Raw genomic sequence first — 20,374 nt, forward strand, 5'->3', positions numbered from 1 at the left:
TAAGGCGAAGCGAAGCTCGCGGGAACTTCAATATTTTAAACGTGCTACAACGTGGCTACGTCGTAGGCGTTCGTAGCACTGCTACGAAAACTGTAGCACGTAACTTTTATTTATTACAAAATTACCTAAATGGCATTGTGCAACTAAAGTTTAGTCCGATTTAATTTATGCTAATGAATACCTTTGTAATTATTGAACCCCAGCTGCTGCTAATCACTTATATAAATTGCGAAATTTATCTTAACCTTTGTAGCTGAAGACAGCTACCACGCAAACCCGACATTTACAAAGTAAGTGATGATGATCACCAGATTAAAAAAAACCACCATCTGTAGAGAAAAAAATATAACAGTTTTACGTATTCTATTTTTAAAATGTGAAAAAGAGGTAATTATTCATATAATAATTCACAAACCAAAAAGATAAACACTGTACGGGTCGCTCGCTATAAAGAGATTATGTTCTTTAGCAAATTCGCTAGGAATTAAAACGGATAAGGAAGAAAATCATTACTTTATATTATAGAATAAAATGATCCTATTATGCCTGGAGTGTTTTAAGTGTTTTGCTAAAGATAATGTTTATTATTTTTCCTGTAGTATATTGAACCATTTAAAGCAGAGTCTGGTCATGGAAGACGTTGAAACACTAAAGAATTTAACCTAAATAGGTAAATCATAAAATAATCTAAATTATTGCCGGTGTATGGATCTAGGTTTTTTGATTTTTATTACACGTAATATATTATTATGTATTTCACTGCACTGTCTCTAACTAATTTATTAAGTATTAGGTACATTTAATTTTACTTTTTTTATAAATTATATGATGCTTTGTTAATTTCTTAGCATTTAGCTTTCAATTTCAATAATAATGTATTTATACTTGCTACGAGAAAAAGCCTCAATAAAATTTCACTCTCATAATAAAATACATGGTTAGCTAACAACTGCTTAATTTTGTAGATATTGACTTAAAAAATATCACAGCAGTCCAAATAAATATTACAGTAAGCAAGTTAACAAAGCCAAAAAGAGTTAGTTAATCAAAACTTTTTGGTTAGAAATTTCAAAATGAGTAAAAATTATATTACAAAGGTCCGCTCTTACATCTCATTTAGTACGAAGGGTCAAGACTTCTGGGTCCCTACTTAACCCTTTTGTCCGCTTTGTTGTTGGTCAAGTCAAGAGAGTGTCACTTCAGGCAGACCAATGCGTTTTACTGTAAGTAAAATGTTATTTTAACCAGCGAAATAAAGATATTTTAATGTGGACAAAATGTTACCGTCAGTTTTCCTAGAAATTTCCTCTACACACAGATGTTTTAAAAGCAATTATACCCTCTTTACGTAATAACTTGAAGGTGATAAATTCCGTTGAATGTTATAATTTAGTCAGGAACATTAACTTTTTGTGTCCCCTTAAAATTGGTCGGCTAATTGACAAATGTTTAATTTTAGATTGAATTTCTAATTACGGATTAGCTTTAATACCTTCAGGTTATACGCTTACTGACTCTTAATGTTTGTTTTTTAAATCTTGTTTTTCAATTTTATTTAAGTATTTATGTACTGTTGATGATATGCTCGCGACCTATCACGTGAGTACAAATGTACAGCAAAAAGCGGGTGACTCGCTTGCGAGTCACCTCTGACTACGTATTCGGGGATTACAGTCGTGAGCATGTATGTATGTTGATGATAGTGCTACTATTTAGTGTACTTTTTTGCTTCCGTAGTTTAACTAATCTTCGATTTCGATAAGGCAGCTCTAATATCGTTTTTACTCACTCAAGTGACACCCAACCACACGCAAAGCGCCTAGAGACAACGCCGCAAAGACAACAATAAACATTTGGCTAGTAATAACAAGATGCGTTACATTTTACGACTAACATACTTTTTCCCATAATGTCGGTTATAAATGTCTGTCTGTATACAGACGGCAGCACTCGTGAGATTTGTAAAATTACACGGCCAGGCTACATTACATTGGTTGGGAACTTAGATTAACAATGAGAACGAGATGGTGTATCGCACATAAAATCAAAGAAAAAAACTGTCCGCATTTCTGTTTACTGTCTAAGGGTCAATTCAGACGTACCACAACCACACCACAGCCACAACCACAACCACACCACAACCACGCCGTGTGGTCGGGCGTATATTTTGTATTGAAAATGAATAATCCAATTTACACGTGCCACATTTTGCCGTTGTTATCGACCACCTGTGTAATACGACCACATCGCAACCACATCGCAACGGCAACGACGCCACGCGGCGGTGGCACCGCGGCCACCTCTTCTCCGTATTAACTGCACACGACGACGTGGTTACCACATCGCAACGACAGCGACAACACAACCACATCGACATTTTGTCGCTGCCACAACGCAACTGCAAAAAGTCGCTGCCACTCTATTCACACGTAACCACAGCTTGACCACATTATGTCGCTGCGACGTGGTGTGGTTGTGGTACGTGTGAATTGACGCTAACCGTTTTGAGTTCATCTAATGACAATTGACAACCATTGCACTAATTAATAAATTCACAAGCCTTATCATCATCAGCCAATAATCATCCACTGCTGGACACAGGCCTCTCCCAAGGAGCGCCACAACACTCGGTCCTCGGCCTTCCTCATCCAACCACTATACCCGCCACCCGCCTAAGGTCGTCAGTCCAGCGGGCAGGAGGGCTTCCCACGCTGCGTTTGCCTGTTCGTGGTCTCCACTCGAGAACTCGTCTACCCCAAAGGTTATCGGTTCTTCGGCAGATATGACCAGCCCACTGCCACTTCAGCTTGCATATTTTGACAGCTATGTCGGTAACCTTAGTCCACAAGTCTTATATTCGAACTAATTAAAAATAAGAGTTCAGGTGGTAGAAGAGGGGTGTTATTTGTTGAGACATTTCTTTTACACTGACACTCCATCTTCTTCGTATCTTCTCAATCTAAGGCTAGGAAAGACGAGCCTTTCGGGCAAGGATATGATCATGTTTCTTGTGCTGTGTATTCGAGCAGAGTATATCACCGTCTTTAAGACATTTGGCCGCCGAGAAAATGTACGGTTGATGAAAAAATATGTATTTCATCACGACATAGCACGAGTATCAAGTTAATTATGAGAAACACAGTCTGACAAGACAGACAGTCGCACAATCTGGGTAAAATTGTAATAACTTTTTCCACGAATAAAAAAATTGTATGAATAGGTACTCTTTACAACTCAAAAATCCTATGGAATAGGTACTGAAATCCAAGAGCGAAATTGTATAATTAGGCTCGCGTGTAAATGCTACTACCTATATATCTTTATATAATGTGATAGGCACAAACTTTATTAGTTAACTTATACATTGGTAAGCCGAGCTACAAGTTATATTTAAGTGCAAAACTTCGTACAACCTTAGTATTAGTTTCTACTCGAAGCAAGCAGCCTTAACAGCAGTAAAACATATTGACAGCACCTGGTATGGACGGAGTTTTATGTAATAAATAAAATTAATATTGTAATAAAATATGGAAGGAAGGGTATCGGGCCAATTTATTTCTGAACATGAATAGCCCAATCGAGTTCAATCAATAAACAACAGAGTTGAAGAGCGTGAGAGCGGAATCCAATTTTTTTAACCGACATTGAAAAAAGGAGGAGGTACTTCATTAGTCTGTAAGTATGTATTTTAGTGAAATGTGTTCTTAACTATCGCACCTATAATCATGGTGATTTATGCTGAGGCCCAAGTTTTGTATTAAAAACTCTTAAGTCATATTCAATAGTTTTATAATTATAACGATACCTACATGTTAACCACATGACAGGAGTCAGGAAGGCCAAGTTTTCCCCATTATGAAGACTAATAATTTATGTAAATATGTACACAGTACATCTAACTCAAACCTAAATGACGAACCGCCCCGGGACCGTTGGCGTTTTGTTTAATTATGGGACTATCGCTTTAAATCCGACAGGAGCTGTCTAATTAATTAATTCCCATTTAACTAATCCCAATATTCAGAATAAGAAGGTATGAAAGAATGCCTTTTCAGCAGACCTGTGGGTGTAAAAATTACGCTATCACTGTATGAAACATAATTTCACAGACAACGTTTAAATACACACAGTTGTCTTCTCCTTGTCCGTGTCGGTGACAATCACAAAGCTGGTGTAAGATTTGTCTCCGTGGTGAAACGGTTCGGCAATCAAAACCGCATCAGGGCGGTTATACACTCTGTACTGACGAAAAACGAACAAATGAGAGCTGTCGTGCAATCGCCACGTTTAATACAGCGAGATAGACTCGAGGTTCCCACAGCAGCGCACCGAAACCTCGCTTTTCGTCATATAGGGTGACCCCCAGCTTTGCAATTCTGTAAAATCAGACATCTCACTTCGATATTCATTCTCCCTTCACCTTTCACTTCACGTATGTCATCTCATACATTATTTGCCAAAATCTCGAAATTGCGGAAATTACAGAATGCCAATTTCAAAACTTACTCCGGATTCAGAATCGAGTTATGACAATTAGCTTTATAGAATCGCACGGCAGTGCACGTTGATCACCCAGTGCAAAAGACGTGTCTCATTTTGTGCAGCCAAGATATTGTAAAACCAGCACAAATGATAGCGATACCAAGAGGTAAAATAATACAATTATACCCTTAGTGTGAAATCGTGGCATCGTCTTTCTATACGTAAACCCACTAAGCCTGTTGCCTGAGCTTCTCGCTCAAAGATTGATGTGCTTAATTAGATCTATTCCGTCGTGACCCTATTAGTTGGGGGTTGTCGCACGCTATTTATCACTCTTTCATGACATTACGTCGATAAACGAAGCTTATTATGTTGGTGCCTTTTAACTCGGTATTGGCAGTATGAGAAGAGGCGTTTGCAATATATTAATTGAATTTGAAGATATTAGTCAAGTAACGAAGAGTTAGGTTCATAGACAGATTTAAGTATTTTAGCATTTTGAATACGTTACATTATGGGAAAGAAAAGCTGTACAACGGGTTGACGATTGAAAAAACATCATATAATATTTCATTTATTTGTATCTACAAAATATAGTAAAATATTTTAAAAGTGAGTCTACTCAGTTACCGATTATGGGAAGTCATCTCATATGAGTTAACCAAGAATAACTTCACCTAGGACTCATTACGATTGCTTTGATGTGTTACTGACTCATTAACACCGGCCATCAAAGGTCCCAGAGGAGTTATGGCTGTTAAATACAACTCGCTATGGTCAACAAACTGTTGATTTATCTTTTAATGACCCAGTTAATATTTAACAAGGGGTCAGGCAGATGTAAAATTACTATTCTGAAAGGTGATTTGAATCGCAAGTGAGCCTCTCTAGTTTCGTGGCACATTTTGACAGTCACATGATCGGCCGCCGTTTGAATGAGCAATTCACTTAGGACACATCTAGAATTTAGCCCTCAAATTCAAAGAGGGTATTTTATATTTACAATAAGGTTAAAATTGACTTCGAAACACACGAATTTCGACTCTTTACGTCACTCAAAAAGTTGAAGTTCGTATATCACAACGTCAATTTTAAAGCTATTGTAAAGTGCCAAAAAGCTCTATGAATTTGGGGGTAAGAGCACACACATATGTTCATAGCATAATTTGAACCCCACGGCTCGAGTATAAACTTTTTCATTTCACATAAGGTCCAGTTTTTTGATCCGTGGTCAACTTTAACCATTAGTATGCGACATACGAATTTTGTTGGTTTTTAAGTAATGGTAGCAATTTATGAGCAATGGTTGAATTAACTAGGGATCAAAACCTGGCCCTAAGGTTATAAAATATGATAACATGTGCATCTATGTCGAAGTCAATTTAAGGCCTTTGATAAGCAGTATGCACTGTGCAAGATGGAAGTGTAACTACAGACAGTCTTTAGGAGGAAACTTTGAGAATTCTACGACAGTTGGAGAGGTGAGGTCTTTGAAACTAAGTGCACGTGTATTGAACTCCCTCTTCTAGGTCAACTCTTGAGAAGTTATATGTCTGAGGTACACCTACCTATATGTTAGTGAGAGTTAATAAAAAAACGATGACAGGAACATGCAAACTGCCGAATATTTTGATTAAAAAACAACAATCTCATCACCAGTCAAAAAAATACTGAAAAACAAACCGTGCATTTAAAAACACTGTACTCTCAAATTCTACGTAAGTATATTTTTATGGTTTAGGTTATACTTAAGTAATTAATATTTTGCAACCCACTTTGTTTTATCGTAATAATAAGAAAATACAATCGCGGTAATTCTGGTCTTGTCTGAAAGCTTTTTGGCTACCCAGTCCGTGAAAACTCAGTTGTTCAAGTGTGTGTGTTTGTAGTTAGTGGCTTTAAGTTTTAAAGTCGTATACCGAATTATTCCTTGATTGTACCTAACCTACAATAATAATTTATTAGTTGTAATTTAGTTCGAATTGTTGCTAATTGTGAAACAGCAAGACATGTTAGACAGGAACATAAATAAGCACTAAGAGAATATCAAGATATACTTAGTGCAGGTTTAGCTAAGTGCCTGTTTCACAATGTCTAGATTAACGTTATGTATGTGATGCTACTGATGCTGAAACCATGCTGTCACTGTCTCAAATGTAATTAGTTCAAAGCTCCAGTAATAGCTCATGCATAATATGTTATTATATTAAATTAATTTGTATTGTTTTAGCATGAAAATCCTCTTCTCACATAATAATTATATAAATTCCATTCTGAGAGATGAGGACTAAATATAGCATTCTGCACTTCTAGATTTTGCGCACGTAGATAATAATTATGTGAATCCACCAATCCGCTGTGGTCCAGCGCAGTGGAAAATGGTCCAAGCTTAGAAAGGGAGATCTTGGGGATATTTACGAAGGTTCTATTCGAGATAGCCAGGTGCAGGTACACATAGAATAAAATAGAATGGAATCCATAGAATATGGTAAAATATTCAACATAGATACCTGTCAACAGTAATGGCGACCAGCGTGAACACGCCCGCAGACACGGTCAGATTAGCCGTGAAGTTGCTCGCAGTACACGTGGCTGCTCCGAACGGCCAATCAGCGGTCACCAAGAACACGAAGTTCGGAGCGCCGTTCAAAGTGGCCATTAGCAGGTCAGCGACTGCCAGGTTGACTAGGAAGCAGTTGGTGACGGTGCGCATGCGGCGGTGGGCTGGAAGAAATAGTTTAGTTTAGTTTTTAAGACCGTCTTGTGACAGACTGCGGTGGCAAGAACTACACCGACAAGAACAGGGCTGTTAAATTTAAGATGAAGACGTTTTAAAGACGAAATGGACACTAGAGGGTCACTAGCTTACGAATGCCGAATTGTTAGAGTTGAAGTTGGTGCTGCGCTAGAGTAGTCCTCTTAAGCGTTTTTATGAGAAGGGATATCGCATGAAGCACTACTGTGTATGTTACCTTTAAGCTTCTGAGAGGATTATGTGTGTTGCTTTGGTTTATTAGTAATCCGGGTAATAATACAGGTACTAATTTTGAAAATTAGTTGCTAAGATACAAAATTTCAAGTAGAAGTGAATGTAAACCAACATTCATATTCAACTAGGTATATGACATTATAATAACACTGAAAGAAAAAAAATGGCATTATAATAACAAACTATGTTATCTCAAGTCCATAAATATTCAATCTTGTGAAAATACAAAGAAAGAAACCGAGCACTCCACTTTCCCAGTGACCGCACAATACACACAACACAGTAACACCGCAAATATTTACATGACAATAATAAAACACCCGCAACCCGATTAACTTGATACACAGCGCCAGCGCTGAGCAGTGAACATAAATATACAAAAAAAAACAAGCTTTAAAGCCGCATTTTGTAAGAGTGCAGCGGAAATGCACACAAATTATGAGTCCACACTGAAAAGCTTAACGGCTGTATATTATTCATCTCTCCTACAGCTTTGCGCTTCAGGAAAAAGGACGTCTTCCAATGTACAGTCGCAAAGGAATTGAAAGTACTCCATTGCGAGAGACGATTTCAATTTGAAAACTTAGCCGGTCGGTTGCCTTCAGCGGTTTTCCTGTATCCGCCACAGAATACAGAGTGTATTGATGTTTATTCTGATACGCTGGGAAACCCAGATATTGCTCGTTGTTAGCAAAATAGAAAATCTAAGAATTCTACCGTGAATGTATCTCGACAGGATTGATTTGATAGAACAAATGTTTGAGAAGTATTTTACTTGTGAATTGACGACGGAAATTGCATTTGGAAAATGCAATGATTGATTAAATATTTATACCTATGTAAAGCAACAATAACTATACGTAGTTATCTTATTTAAGTTGGCATACAAGATTTCTTTTTCTATTGTATCCTCGTGCACACCCTCTGGCATTTGTCTTTGTTTGTGCTTTATAGGTGGACTTATTAGGTACGAGCTGGTTAGATGTCCCACATGGGGCTTTTAGAAACAAAGTGAGAAAGACCTACTACCTAGGACCCTGCTTATATTTTTTATTATGTTTAGTTTTTTTATATACTTAAGGCAAGTGTTTGTGTGTTGTAAAAAATATTTACATACATGTCTTTTGTTATATTCTACGCGCAAAAATATGTTTTATCTCAGCTCTTTGAATGCTTGTAATAACAATAGGCATCCAAAAAGTTAACAAGCTTTAATTAGATTGTGTAAATAATTAATTAGATAGATTCAGATTTAGTCTTACTTTTTTGTATTTTAATTATGTAAGCGCTTTTTATTATTTATACCTGCTTCGGGTCCCTGAACAGAAAACACGATACTCAAACCTACTTTCTTCTAAGGACTACTTCCACAGAAGAGTCTAACACCCAAAACCAACTTACCAAGAACTATCCATATGACCAGTGTGTTCCCGAGCACGGCCACCAGTAGCATGGCCATGAATACGACGAACCAGGCCAGCTGCCCCCACCAGGGCGGGCGGTACGGCCGCTCCCCGAGACCCATGCAGTTGCCCAGCGTCACTCTGTCGACAAAAGAGAACTCCTATCAGTCTCAACAGGTGTCTACTACTATTTATTTATCGTATGGCTTTACTGGTTACATAAAATAATATTAAAATAAGAATTTATACACGTCACTAAAAACTACAATTATTTAAATATGCAGTAGCGCTGCTGGTGAGGTTGGTGAAGTCATCGGCAGGTCCGGCATATTTTGTGATAGGACACTCGAAGACGATGTGGTCTATGGTCTGCTGTGAGTGTCCGCATTCGCAAGCTGCTGACTCGCTCCACCCCCACTTATGCCAGAGGTATGCACAGTTGCCTACTTTGCCAAGGCCTGTTCGATATGAGATGAAGCCGAGTACTGAAAGGCTACTATTGTTTAAAGATATAGCAGCCGGTCTATGAAACTTCGTATTTAGTCAAGCATTATATATATATATATATATATATATACTCGATCCTTAGAATCCTAGTCATTCTAGTCTCTTATAAAGAGCGAAAACTGACTTAAATCCTAGTATCTTTGTTGACATAGTGAATACATAATTTAATTAATACCTTCCTATATTTATTTAAAGATCACATTCATTTACAGTTACGTAGCTATAACACTATTTTTATTATCAATAGAATCATCGCATCCATCTTCAAACCTTCAGTGTTTCTAAATCCGTAGGCTTTTGTTTATTTTATCAAGCAAGATAGCATAGCGTGCAGCTTATAGCATTAGGTTATGGGTTCCGGTGTAATCCGCACTTCGCCGTCAATGGTCTCGAGAATGCCAGGAAATTACGCAAGCGGGTAGAAAATGAAAGACATTCTTAGCTTTTCTTGAGGTCCATTTTCGTTAGACGGAAATCACATCATAAAATTCATAAGTATTTCGTATTTATGTTTATAAATTAATAAAAATATAATTTAGGTACCTACATAGTATAGGTAAGTATCTGAGTAATTGAGATTTTGAGATTGTAAATAATAATAATTTTACGGAAAAAGAAAATTTTCTACGAAAAAACATATTTATATCAAGGTTATGAACTCAGCGTGAAAAGAAAGCACATGATTAAAGCAATCAGAAGAAAATAACATACGTAAATTGCGTGTTTTCTGACGGTAAACAAAAAATTATGATCATACATTTTGATTAAAGGCTGCTTTTATAAGTGTGTAGGGATACCAATTTGTAAGTAATTTTATTCTCTAGCTCGGTGTATTTTTTGAAATGTAGTGTGGGAAATTCAAGCATAAAATATATCCTGCGTCGGTTGAGATAAAATTTCCTGAATAAGAATGTTGTTAGGTAGATTACTTGGGTAGTTTCTTTTAAATTATATTCTCGTTACTTCACACTTCAGAAAAACATGAACATGAAACATGTAATATTTTACATTATTTCACTGTGATTAATATTCTTGTATTCTTGACGGCAGCAAACTATGTTGTTCATTAAAAGTTTCTCATAGTAATTAGACAAATTAATAGAAATAACTTGAACAACATCTGTCCAAACTCCACACTTGTAAGTTATTGGATAGGTAATTAAAACTTCAAAGATAAAATAACAAAGTTCTATCGAACGAAACACACTACAGCAATGCCGGATAATTACCAGACAAAGAACTTGAAATTGGGCAATTAAAAGCAAAGTTTCACTTTGGCCTTCACTGAAAAGGCATGAAAACCTCTTATAATTTATTCCCAGGGACAATGTCCCCTAAATCAAGCTAAACTAAATTATTAATTAGTTTCATCCAACGAAATGGCGAATCATTCACCGTTATTGCAGGATTAGCAACTACAAAACCGCTAGGGCATTAAAGCTATAAATTAGAGTCGTTGATTTGGCTCAGTCCGACCTGTGAATTCAATTTATTCTTGTGAAAATTCTCTATTTATTTGTACAGTCCGCGTCAACACTCGTGGCACTGCCAGAGTTCTGTGTCAACTCCGAAACCCGACTTGAACTATAAATATTTTAGTTTCTCTATTTACGTACGAGTATGTAGTAGGCACGTAGTATAGGTATGTTTATGTGAACCATTCCAAGTATAGAAATAGTGTGATCAATCGCTTGCGAAATTGTAAGAAGGAGTTAGCTACTCTAAAAATGCTAGCTGGAAATTCATATTTATAAAAATATCAAGTTGAAAGTTCTATTACGAGGAATGATACCATACCTACTGAAATGCATTCCTTTTTTTGAATGTCAAGGTCAATGCTTATAATATACGCGCCAACTGACACAGCTCGGCATACAAATAGTGTATTGTTGTTGGGTACAAAGCTATTAGGTTGGGTTGTTATTCTAATCAGTAGTTGATCCGGCTGCCCGGGGCCATCTGGGTCCGCAAACAGACGGCAATGCGATGTCCAGATTAAAGGATCATTTGTCATTATCATTAGGGACACACATATTAATGGTGACAAAACGGGTACCTAGCGTGTTTACAAAAACAAAATAAAAAGTTGAAAACTGAAACCAGTGGGTAGCTCGTGCGTAGGTATTTTGAAATGGGTGCCCGCGAGTGTAATCGATATTTGACTGTATTTTTTGTGTTCTTTAATCTATTTTCATCATCATCACAACCCATCACGTCCCCACTGGGTACAGGTCCCGTTGCAATGAAGGAAGGGTTTTAGGCCCAGTCCACCACGCTAGCCTAGTGAGACCCCATTTCATCTATTTTGCCAAGCAAATATAATAGATTTTATGAAACTTATGATCTGGGTCTTCAGAAACTTGGGAACTCTTATCATCAAAACTTTTCTCAGTGAGGCTGAGGCTTCCCTCAGATCAACAAGTTTTCTTATTCTTTAAGTATTAAAAGAGTCAAGTACGTGTCTTTTATAAATATCAGCGAAACTATTAAAAAATATTTTAATTAGGTAATATCATAATCAAAGTCCAGTAGAAAAAGCACAATGAGACTAATTTAAGCAATGTTGCTAATTCTGTCACGTATAAGTTGGGTTAGTTTATTGATAGATAGATAGATAGATAAGTTATTGTCGGTACATACACACACACACACGCACTCACGCCTTGTACTAATGTACTCCCTTGCGGGGTAGGCAGAGGTGCATTGCTGCACCCACTTTTCGCCAGAGTGTATGTTAGTCCCAATGTAATAGGGGGCGGGCCTATTGCCATTTTACGGGCACATCCAAGACCCGAGAACAAATATCTGTGTTTAAACAAATATCTGCCCCAGCCGGGAATCGAACCCGGGACCATCGGCTCAGTAGTCAGGGTCACTAACCACTACGCCATTCGGTCGTCGATTGTCGGTACATAAGTCTACATTTAGCTTTCTTTATTATATATTTTATTTATCTATTCCTGGACAGCATTATCCGGACTTATCTCATGGTTATCTCACATAATTGTTAAAGAATCCTTCAAGATAGAAAAGCTCGTTTGTCTAAAGGGCCAGAGTGCGTCCCACGCTCAAGCGTTAGCCTGTTCCAACTCATCTACCTAACCGGTTGTAATGGGTTCCTCGGCAAAAATGGTTAAGGCTCTCTAATTGGAAACAAGATGGGAAAGTTTGAAGTGACGGACTGGTGTTTTAATTAAAACACAAGCAGTCGAGGAAAAGCCGTTAAAGATGAGGAAAATCTTGATCCATTTATCAAATTCGATATTTCTTAATTTCCATGTAAAATTCATGTATTACGTTTGTGTTATAAAATAAATAAATAACATTTCTTACAGATAATAAAGTTCGCCAAAACGTTTTGGTCTTTGATGATTTTTTTGTATAAAATATAATAATAACTGAATGAATAAAGGTACGTGTATGTATTTGGTATTATAAACTAATCCATACTGATACAAAATACAGTACCTACACGATATTTTTTTCTATCTCACAAGATGAGTTGGATCATCTTTATTTTTACCAGATTACGCAAAAAATACATTCTGTTACATGAAGGATGAACAGCCCTCTATTTCATGCTTCACAGAAAGGGTATGTAAACTGCAGATTCTTGGAGAAAAAACGTTCAGCGTTCTAGCGTCATTCTCTACAGTTCTAGGAACCTTAAACATCAAATAGAATCCTAGGGAGAGCCAGCGTAGCTTCATAAGCTTCCCGTGAAGCACTCTTACTAAGTTGACTAAGTTTTGGTTCCTAAATGGGCATTCTCGGATGCACAAAATGTGACTTTTTTGGGTGGAGCTATACAATCCTGCATGGTCCACCTAACCTTCGTGCCCTTACTTACACTTACACACAGGAGAAGTACAGGACTCCTACTCGCAAATTAGAGCTGAGTAAATCTGACTGAGAAGAAGGTGAGAAAATTAATAGAGCTCATAAAATTCAGTTTAGTATTAAGTATTATTAACAGTTTTATTTTCAAGTGTATTTTGATTTATAAAACATAATTCCAAATAATACGATGATAAAGTTTTGAAATATGTTGAATTTACCAACGAAAAGCTTGAGATAATTCTAATATTTTCTTCTTTTTCGTTTATATCCAGACCGGATTCCAGGTGAAAATTACTTTTTTCTTTTATATACTTATTCAAGATAAAAAGTTTACAGCTTAACCGGTGCGGTGAATACCAGCAAGTGGTTATGTATTCCTTGTTTATTTAAATTACATACAAAATATATATCACCGAGGGATTAACTAAAGTCCCAAAATATTTAAAGTTGGGTCGAGATTTTCTTGCACCACCCCTATTTGCCAATTTGGGACTCAAAAAGAAAGAAATATATATTAGTAGATACCTATTTATATTTATAAAAGAATGTTGCTTTTTTTGTTTATCCATTTATCTTTTCTCACAACATACATCTATTGTTTTACTTACTGCCGGTTTCTATAACTCTATCTATCTATAACTGGTAGTTACTTTCATACGATTTTGACAGATTGTAACTTTTCATTATGTCAAAATCGTATGAAAGTAACTACCAGTTATGGATAGATAGATATATAGAAACCGGCAGTTAGTGAACCGTAAAAGGCATTATTTCCTCATAGGAAATTCAAACATCCTCATACTTTAATATAGAAAAAAATCTGCCTGACTGATGAACCATGTAATTATTTAATATAATATTATTTTCTTCATTTTGCCAATCTTCATCAAACTGAAGTCATCCGATGCTGGACATAGGCTTCTCCCGACCTGTGCTATAAGCTATAAGTAACAAAAATTATTTAAAAGTGAGCGTCACAGAATATTTCACTACAATGCAGAAAAATCAATAGTATAGATAGTCTATCAATGTTGATTTAAAAATACTGTTGACGACCATTATCGTTATTACTGACTGCACGCAATCCTGGCAACAGTCTGATTGTTTAGTACAATACCTAGAGGAAACTTTAATTATACATATCCATGTTTCCATCTATGTAGTAGGTATTAGTAAAAGCTTACGTTTTGTCCCACACAAAGTTATTACAGATACAAGCGGAGGCTTTGTGCTTTTGAAGGAACATGAATACAGTTTGAATATGGCTGATTACCAAACGTATTTTTTAACGTTTCTAAACTATATAACCTGTACAAGAACTAGATGTAATAAATATATATGTATAATACCTAAGAAGCTATTTATATATACACTAACGAGAATAATAATAACATAGTTTTACATAAAGTAGTGTCTCCTTTGTTGTTTCAACGACAGGAGCAGGCTTGGGAAGGAGTTTCATTGGAAACTTTGCGAAGTATACATTAAAGTTATTTCTTGCCAAGAGTATTACAAAACTGAACAGAAGCATATCTGGCTGAGGAAGGCTGAAGACCGAGTGTTGTGGTAATCCACGGGAGAGGCCTATGTTTAGCAGAGTACAGGCTGATGATGAATTTAAAATTATTTACTGACGTAGTTGTATTACAATTTATATTTTATAGAAGTTTATTTTTTAATTTTTCGGTTATTAGTTGTACCTAGATTGTTACAGCCCTATTTGAAACTGGAACTTAAAAAAATGAGTGCAACAATGCCCGTTTCCTACCCCACATTTTAGTGCACTTAATATTTGTTATTAGAGATATTTCTAGCACAAAACAAACGGTGTTACATACGTAATGTTTCTATTTTAGTTCCGCCTGTTTACCGGGTTACAGAAATAGACAAAGGTGTCTGTGGTTCTATATCACCCGTCGCGTCGTTAGTACTTATTTCTTCCGTCATATCACCTGCCACATGACATCATCGGTAAACATTTCATGGCATGATGGCACTGTGGACGTCGCGACATTTACACAGGGCACAGTGGGCACACCCATTCAGTAGGTAACGGACATATGGATAAAAGTAACAATCATACTTGGATCGGGTTTCTAATTCAAATAAGGCATATTCAGTTGAAGAAGTAGATAAAAATGGTCTGTTTCGAAACTTGAATGCCATGCTTATAAAACCAGAAATTTAATTTTAAACATTCCATTAACCGATCCCAAACAGCTTGTGAATGCATTGGATTTAAACTAATATACACACTTTATAGGTACATTATTAAACATAAAAGGGACACGGGATCCATTTACTGTTTATCAAAGCTCCCTCGGCTCAAAAAACCAAGTTACTGAGTAGTAAAAATATCAATTTCTTAAAAATATCACGAAAGTTATTTTTACTTTCAGCTTTTACTTTTTATAAGTCAAGAAAAGCTTTATTACATAACTCGTAACTCTGCTTCAGAATAACTGGCTAGCACAAAACAGTTGTGGTATTTCTCGAGATAATATTTACAAGGTTTATGAGGACATGCTGCGGAATTTACCTTTTCAGTGCTTTGTTGTATGCAGCATTTCAAGTAAAGATACACTCGCGAACAATGAAAAAGTTCTAGTGACAAGGTACTACTAAACGGAAATGGCTAACTTAATGACACCGCCGCCGTCCGTAATATTGAAATACATTTAACAGTGTATAACAGGATATTACCAACTTAAAACGTAAAAAATGTGTTTAAACTCTAGGCGTTGCTTAGCTAATAATTTTATATACCATAATAATAATGTCCTCCTAGCCGAATTTCGACCACGGCGGCCAATCTCAATTGAGATCAGCTATCTACGCAGGAGTATATTATAGTGCCCAAGTGTGTGCGCAGTACACAGGAGCACTCTCTGTTCCATCACTCTCATAGCCCAATGGGACGGATTGACCGACACGACTGGAGAGAGCTAGGCGCAGGACCGACTGCTTTACATGCCCATCCGACAGCATGGATCGTTTCACTGTTTCGGACATCAGGTGATCAGCCTTCTATGTCCTAACCAAACTTAGAACCACAATTTAGAAACACAAATTGATGGTCCCACCCGGGAATCGAACCCGGGACCTCTGGGTCATGAAGCGAAGCTTCTACCACTAGACCACAGAGGCAGTTTATATGCCATATTATTTTAATTAAGTCTCGCCCTTTTATTTAAACAAAATAACTAGTGCATGACTGCACTCGTAAAAAAACCTACAGCGCTAGTCTATAAATTGGTGCTAACCATCTAGATTCTAGATTCTCTAGCCCTACTTCCGTTTCCGAGTTGTAATTTATCACGTGGATAAAGTTGTTCCGGCATCCGGTTGTGGGACGCCCTCTACCGGCCCAAGTAATCTGTGGTTCAATTATTGCTGGAATCCGGTGGATTTAAGACTAAAGTGTTACCATGTCTTATTTACCACTTAGAGGTGCATAATAACATGTCGATAGGAAGGTATCATAAAGGTAGGAGAATGTAGATGTGACTTGTAATATATTACTCGTACTAAAGATGTCTTTGTATTGATTTTCCGTTTGACTTTCAATTTATTAGGTATTATAAGTACCTACTTAATATATCTCCACTACATGTTATTGCAGATTGGCTACCTCTATACATATAATTATGTTCACAAAGCAAAATAAAAATAGAAAAAGTTAAATTTTCTAACTTTAAATGGTTAAAGACGGTATTTTATTTATGACAGCGATTGCCTAAGTGCTAAGTAGTACTTTTATCGTCTTTTGATATGATTTCAATTAAGTACATTATTATCTCACATTTCAGCACCACAGGCATAAATGAAGCCGAACACACCTACAACGTGTTGAAAATTATGCAACCTCATTTCCAGTAGCAGTGATATTTGAGTTATGCGTTAGAATTTAATATGAATATAATTAGATATTTCACCTTCCGCAGGTTGGATTTAAACTTGTCACCATCCGTAATAATTATATTTGCTTCACAGTGGCGTGTTAATGTTATGCGGTTAAACCCGATATTATACCCAGTGACCGTCATACTCGTAAAAGATCTACCCAATTATGTTATGTGAATGTGTCATGAAACTCATTAAACATAACCATAAAATTTTAATCGTAATACCTAATTCATTATATTAAAATTTCCGTTAAAAGCGTTGAATGCGAGGTCGATAGTTATAATTATAATAATTAACCAATTCTGGATATAGGACTCTAGGGGAATGATGGATATAATAGGCCTCTTAGGGGAGGGCGTACCACGCTATGTTTGTCTGTTCGTGGTCTCCACTCAGGAACTCGACTAACCCAACGGGCATCGTTTCTACGCTAGATTATGACCAGTCCACTTCCATTTCAAAATAATATATAATATACAGGGTTGAATATTATCAGTATATATCTAGAATGGCCAGGAATAATTATTATAAAATTTAAAACAACATAACTCAATTAAGTGCTACTGTACCTCCATCTTACATAAATTACATTAGCAATCAACAATAATTATCCATTCTTTGAAATCTCACATAACTCTACGGATCTGATATACTGTAGATAGTTAACTAATACCTACTACTTATGGACCATTGATTGCTAATGTGTCGCTGATCCAGAAGCAACTTCACAATTTGATAAATAGTGGCGATAGTAGTCAGATAAAAGAGTTTTCAGTGTAACAGAATTTGTTTATGTAAACACGACACGAGTAAAGTCCAACTTACTTGAGTGATATATCGTCGAGGATCTTGCTCGGCAGCAGGTCCAGGAGTTGCGTGAAGTTGAGGTTATCCGTCTTCTCATGACTGAGCAGTTGCCGCGTGCAGTTCACAAACTTCGGGATATCGATCTCCGCGTCCATCGCAACTCACTAAACTAAGTCACACTAGGCACTCTACACACATCGCTTGTCACTTGTTTCAAAACGTCACTTTTAAATGTCACATTCGAAATTGGAATACCGTCATTTGTTTTACGCGGCACAGTCGTCGTCGTTTTTCTGACACTCTAAATTCGAAATTCTGCTGCGGAAGACCTTAAATAAATTGTGCCATTTCCAGTTATCGACAGCCGACTTCAAAAAAACCAAAGGCTACAATTGCCCGCCCGAGCCAAGGAGTTACATTCAAAGTTTCAATGAAATGAAATAAGAAAAAAAAACTTAGTCAACTCTGAAGAAAAAGAAGCTTTTAAATCACTGTCTACTTGTCCTTTTGTCGGCTTAGTTTTCTTAATAACAATTTTATTTATTTATGAATGATATTTTGTGGAAGCTTGTTTGAAGACGTTTAGATCACAAAAAGTTGGAATACCTAAGGAGATTTGTGTCAGTGGAATGAATGAATTAGGTTGCATGAATTTAATAGATATTATAATAACATAACAGGTCTAAACAAGCACCAAATGAAACCCCAGTATTTATTTAATGATGATTGATGAAAGGGTAAAGTATGAAGTATTTATAGTTTATGTAAACAGTTATGGACGATTCACTTTTCTCACTATGTGGCGGTAATAACTTTTTTTTCACAAATCTGTATAAATAACAATATGTATTATTATACATATAAAGTTACAAAAAAAAATCTCGATCAATGCTTTTTCTTGATAAGTAAATGGACATGAAAGGCTAGAAGGATACCATGGTTGAAATTACGCCCAAGGGAGAAATGTGCGCTTTGAATAACTTTTAAAATATGATGAAAATACCAAGAAATCGGGCATTGAAAACTGAGGTTGGCATTTGAAGCACCTGGGCAAAGCCCAGCCCTCTCTTATATTATTAAGAAGGAAGCGAGTGCATTTTTTTTCATAGGGAAACTGTATGTACTTACGACCTGTAGAGAGGTTGTTTATAGTAGAACAATAAGTTTTATTTACTTTCTTTATCTTAAAGAAAATTATAAGTCTGAACTCAGATAAAAACAAACTTAAAATAATGAAATTCCTTCAAGTGAAACAACAATTTCACTTAGAGAAAACGTAACGTACCGTATTTTTAGGTAAAAAACAAAGGGCAGGCTTCGAAGGAGTTCCCGTAATTAACATTCCTGTTTACTTAAGCGAACACGTCTCCGCGTTAGGGTGAGAATACACGTCCACACGGTAAGTCAAATCAAATCTATCAAACGACAATGGTGTAATATATACATTTTTAATGAAAATCAACACTAAAATCAATTAAAATTCTTCGTAATTATTGATTCGCGTGCCAAGCGAGCACATTCGGTCCATTGCGTATTCAGCCACTATAATATTAAAAAAAATATCTCAGCTTCTCTAGCGTTGAACAGCAAGACTATTTGAATTGCACTCGATTGAAATTCAAACTCGTGACAAATTTATTGGTCTCACTACGCCTCTACGCCGGTTTTACGTTCAGTATCTACGCTGAATATTATAAATTCACATAACCCTATTTATATAAGAAATTAAATTATGTGAATAGGCATTATTCTACATCTATTTATAAGATATTTTATAAGCTATAATATTTATGATCTAAAATTACGAATTATACGTGTAAGTAATTGTTTTGTTTACCGGATGTGTATTTTCACCCTAAAAACCTAACAGTGGAAAAGTAAATCAGAATAAAGCTCCTGAATATTTCAGTATAAATTAGTTAGCTTCATCTTGCAAGGGACGCAGTGTAGTTGTTTGAATGCTAATACAATTTCTGTTTATGTAAGAAATTCTAAAAGTGTGAGGTCATGATTTTGTGTAAATATTAAATTGTTAGTTTCGCTTTTAAATTGTGTTTTTTTTATTTTGTCTAGAAAGATACACGTTTGAAATGTATACCATTGATAGACAGTATTTAGGTATTTTTTAGCACAAAATTTATAAAAATCCATGCGATAAAACCTTATTGGATAATTTGGAGATTAAATATTAAGTTGATAAGCAATCATTTTGTAGTTATTACAGGGAGTCTATTCATAATAATAAGATTATACATGCAAAAAAGATCCCGACGAATTGAGAACATCCTCCTTTTTTTGAAATCGGTTAATAAAATAAAATATCATATGATTTAAATTATTTTTTGCGTATTTTGTACAATCTTCCACACGGTTCTTGAGCTTTGAGTGAGCTCACACGAGCAAGACCAATAATGTACAATTTAATTAACGTATCGTCTAT

At 36.0% G+C, this 20,374-nt stretch overlaps 1 protein-coding gene across 1 annotated transcript in view; it reads right to left on the reverse strand.

Moving 5' to 3' along the window:
- LOC105384568 (tachykinin-like peptides receptor 86C) overlaps positions 1–18,180 on the reverse strand; it is a 56,351-nt gene extending 38,171 nt beyond the window's left edge. The window contains exons 1-3 of the mRNA XM_048621878.1: positions 17,953–18,180; positions 8,873–9,015; positions 6,993–7,206 (exon numbers count right to left, since the gene is read on the reverse strand). Of these exons, the coding sequence (XP_048477835.1) occupies positions 6,993–7,206; positions 8,873–9,015; positions 17,953–18,089 (494 nt within the window). The 5' untranslated portion in view covers positions 18,090–18,180. The remainder of the gene's footprint in view (positions 1–6,992; positions 7,207–8,872; positions 9,016–17,952) is intronic.
- Between the last annotated feature and the right edge of the window lie 2,194 nt (positions 18,181–20,374).

This window comes from Plutella xylostella, chromosome 6 (assembly GCF_932276165.1).
Source record: "Plutella xylostella chromosome 6, ilPluXylo3.1, whole genome shotgun sequence".
NCBI classification, from domain to species: Eukaryota; Metazoa; Arthropoda; class Insecta; order Lepidoptera; family Plutellidae; genus Plutella; species Plutella xylostella.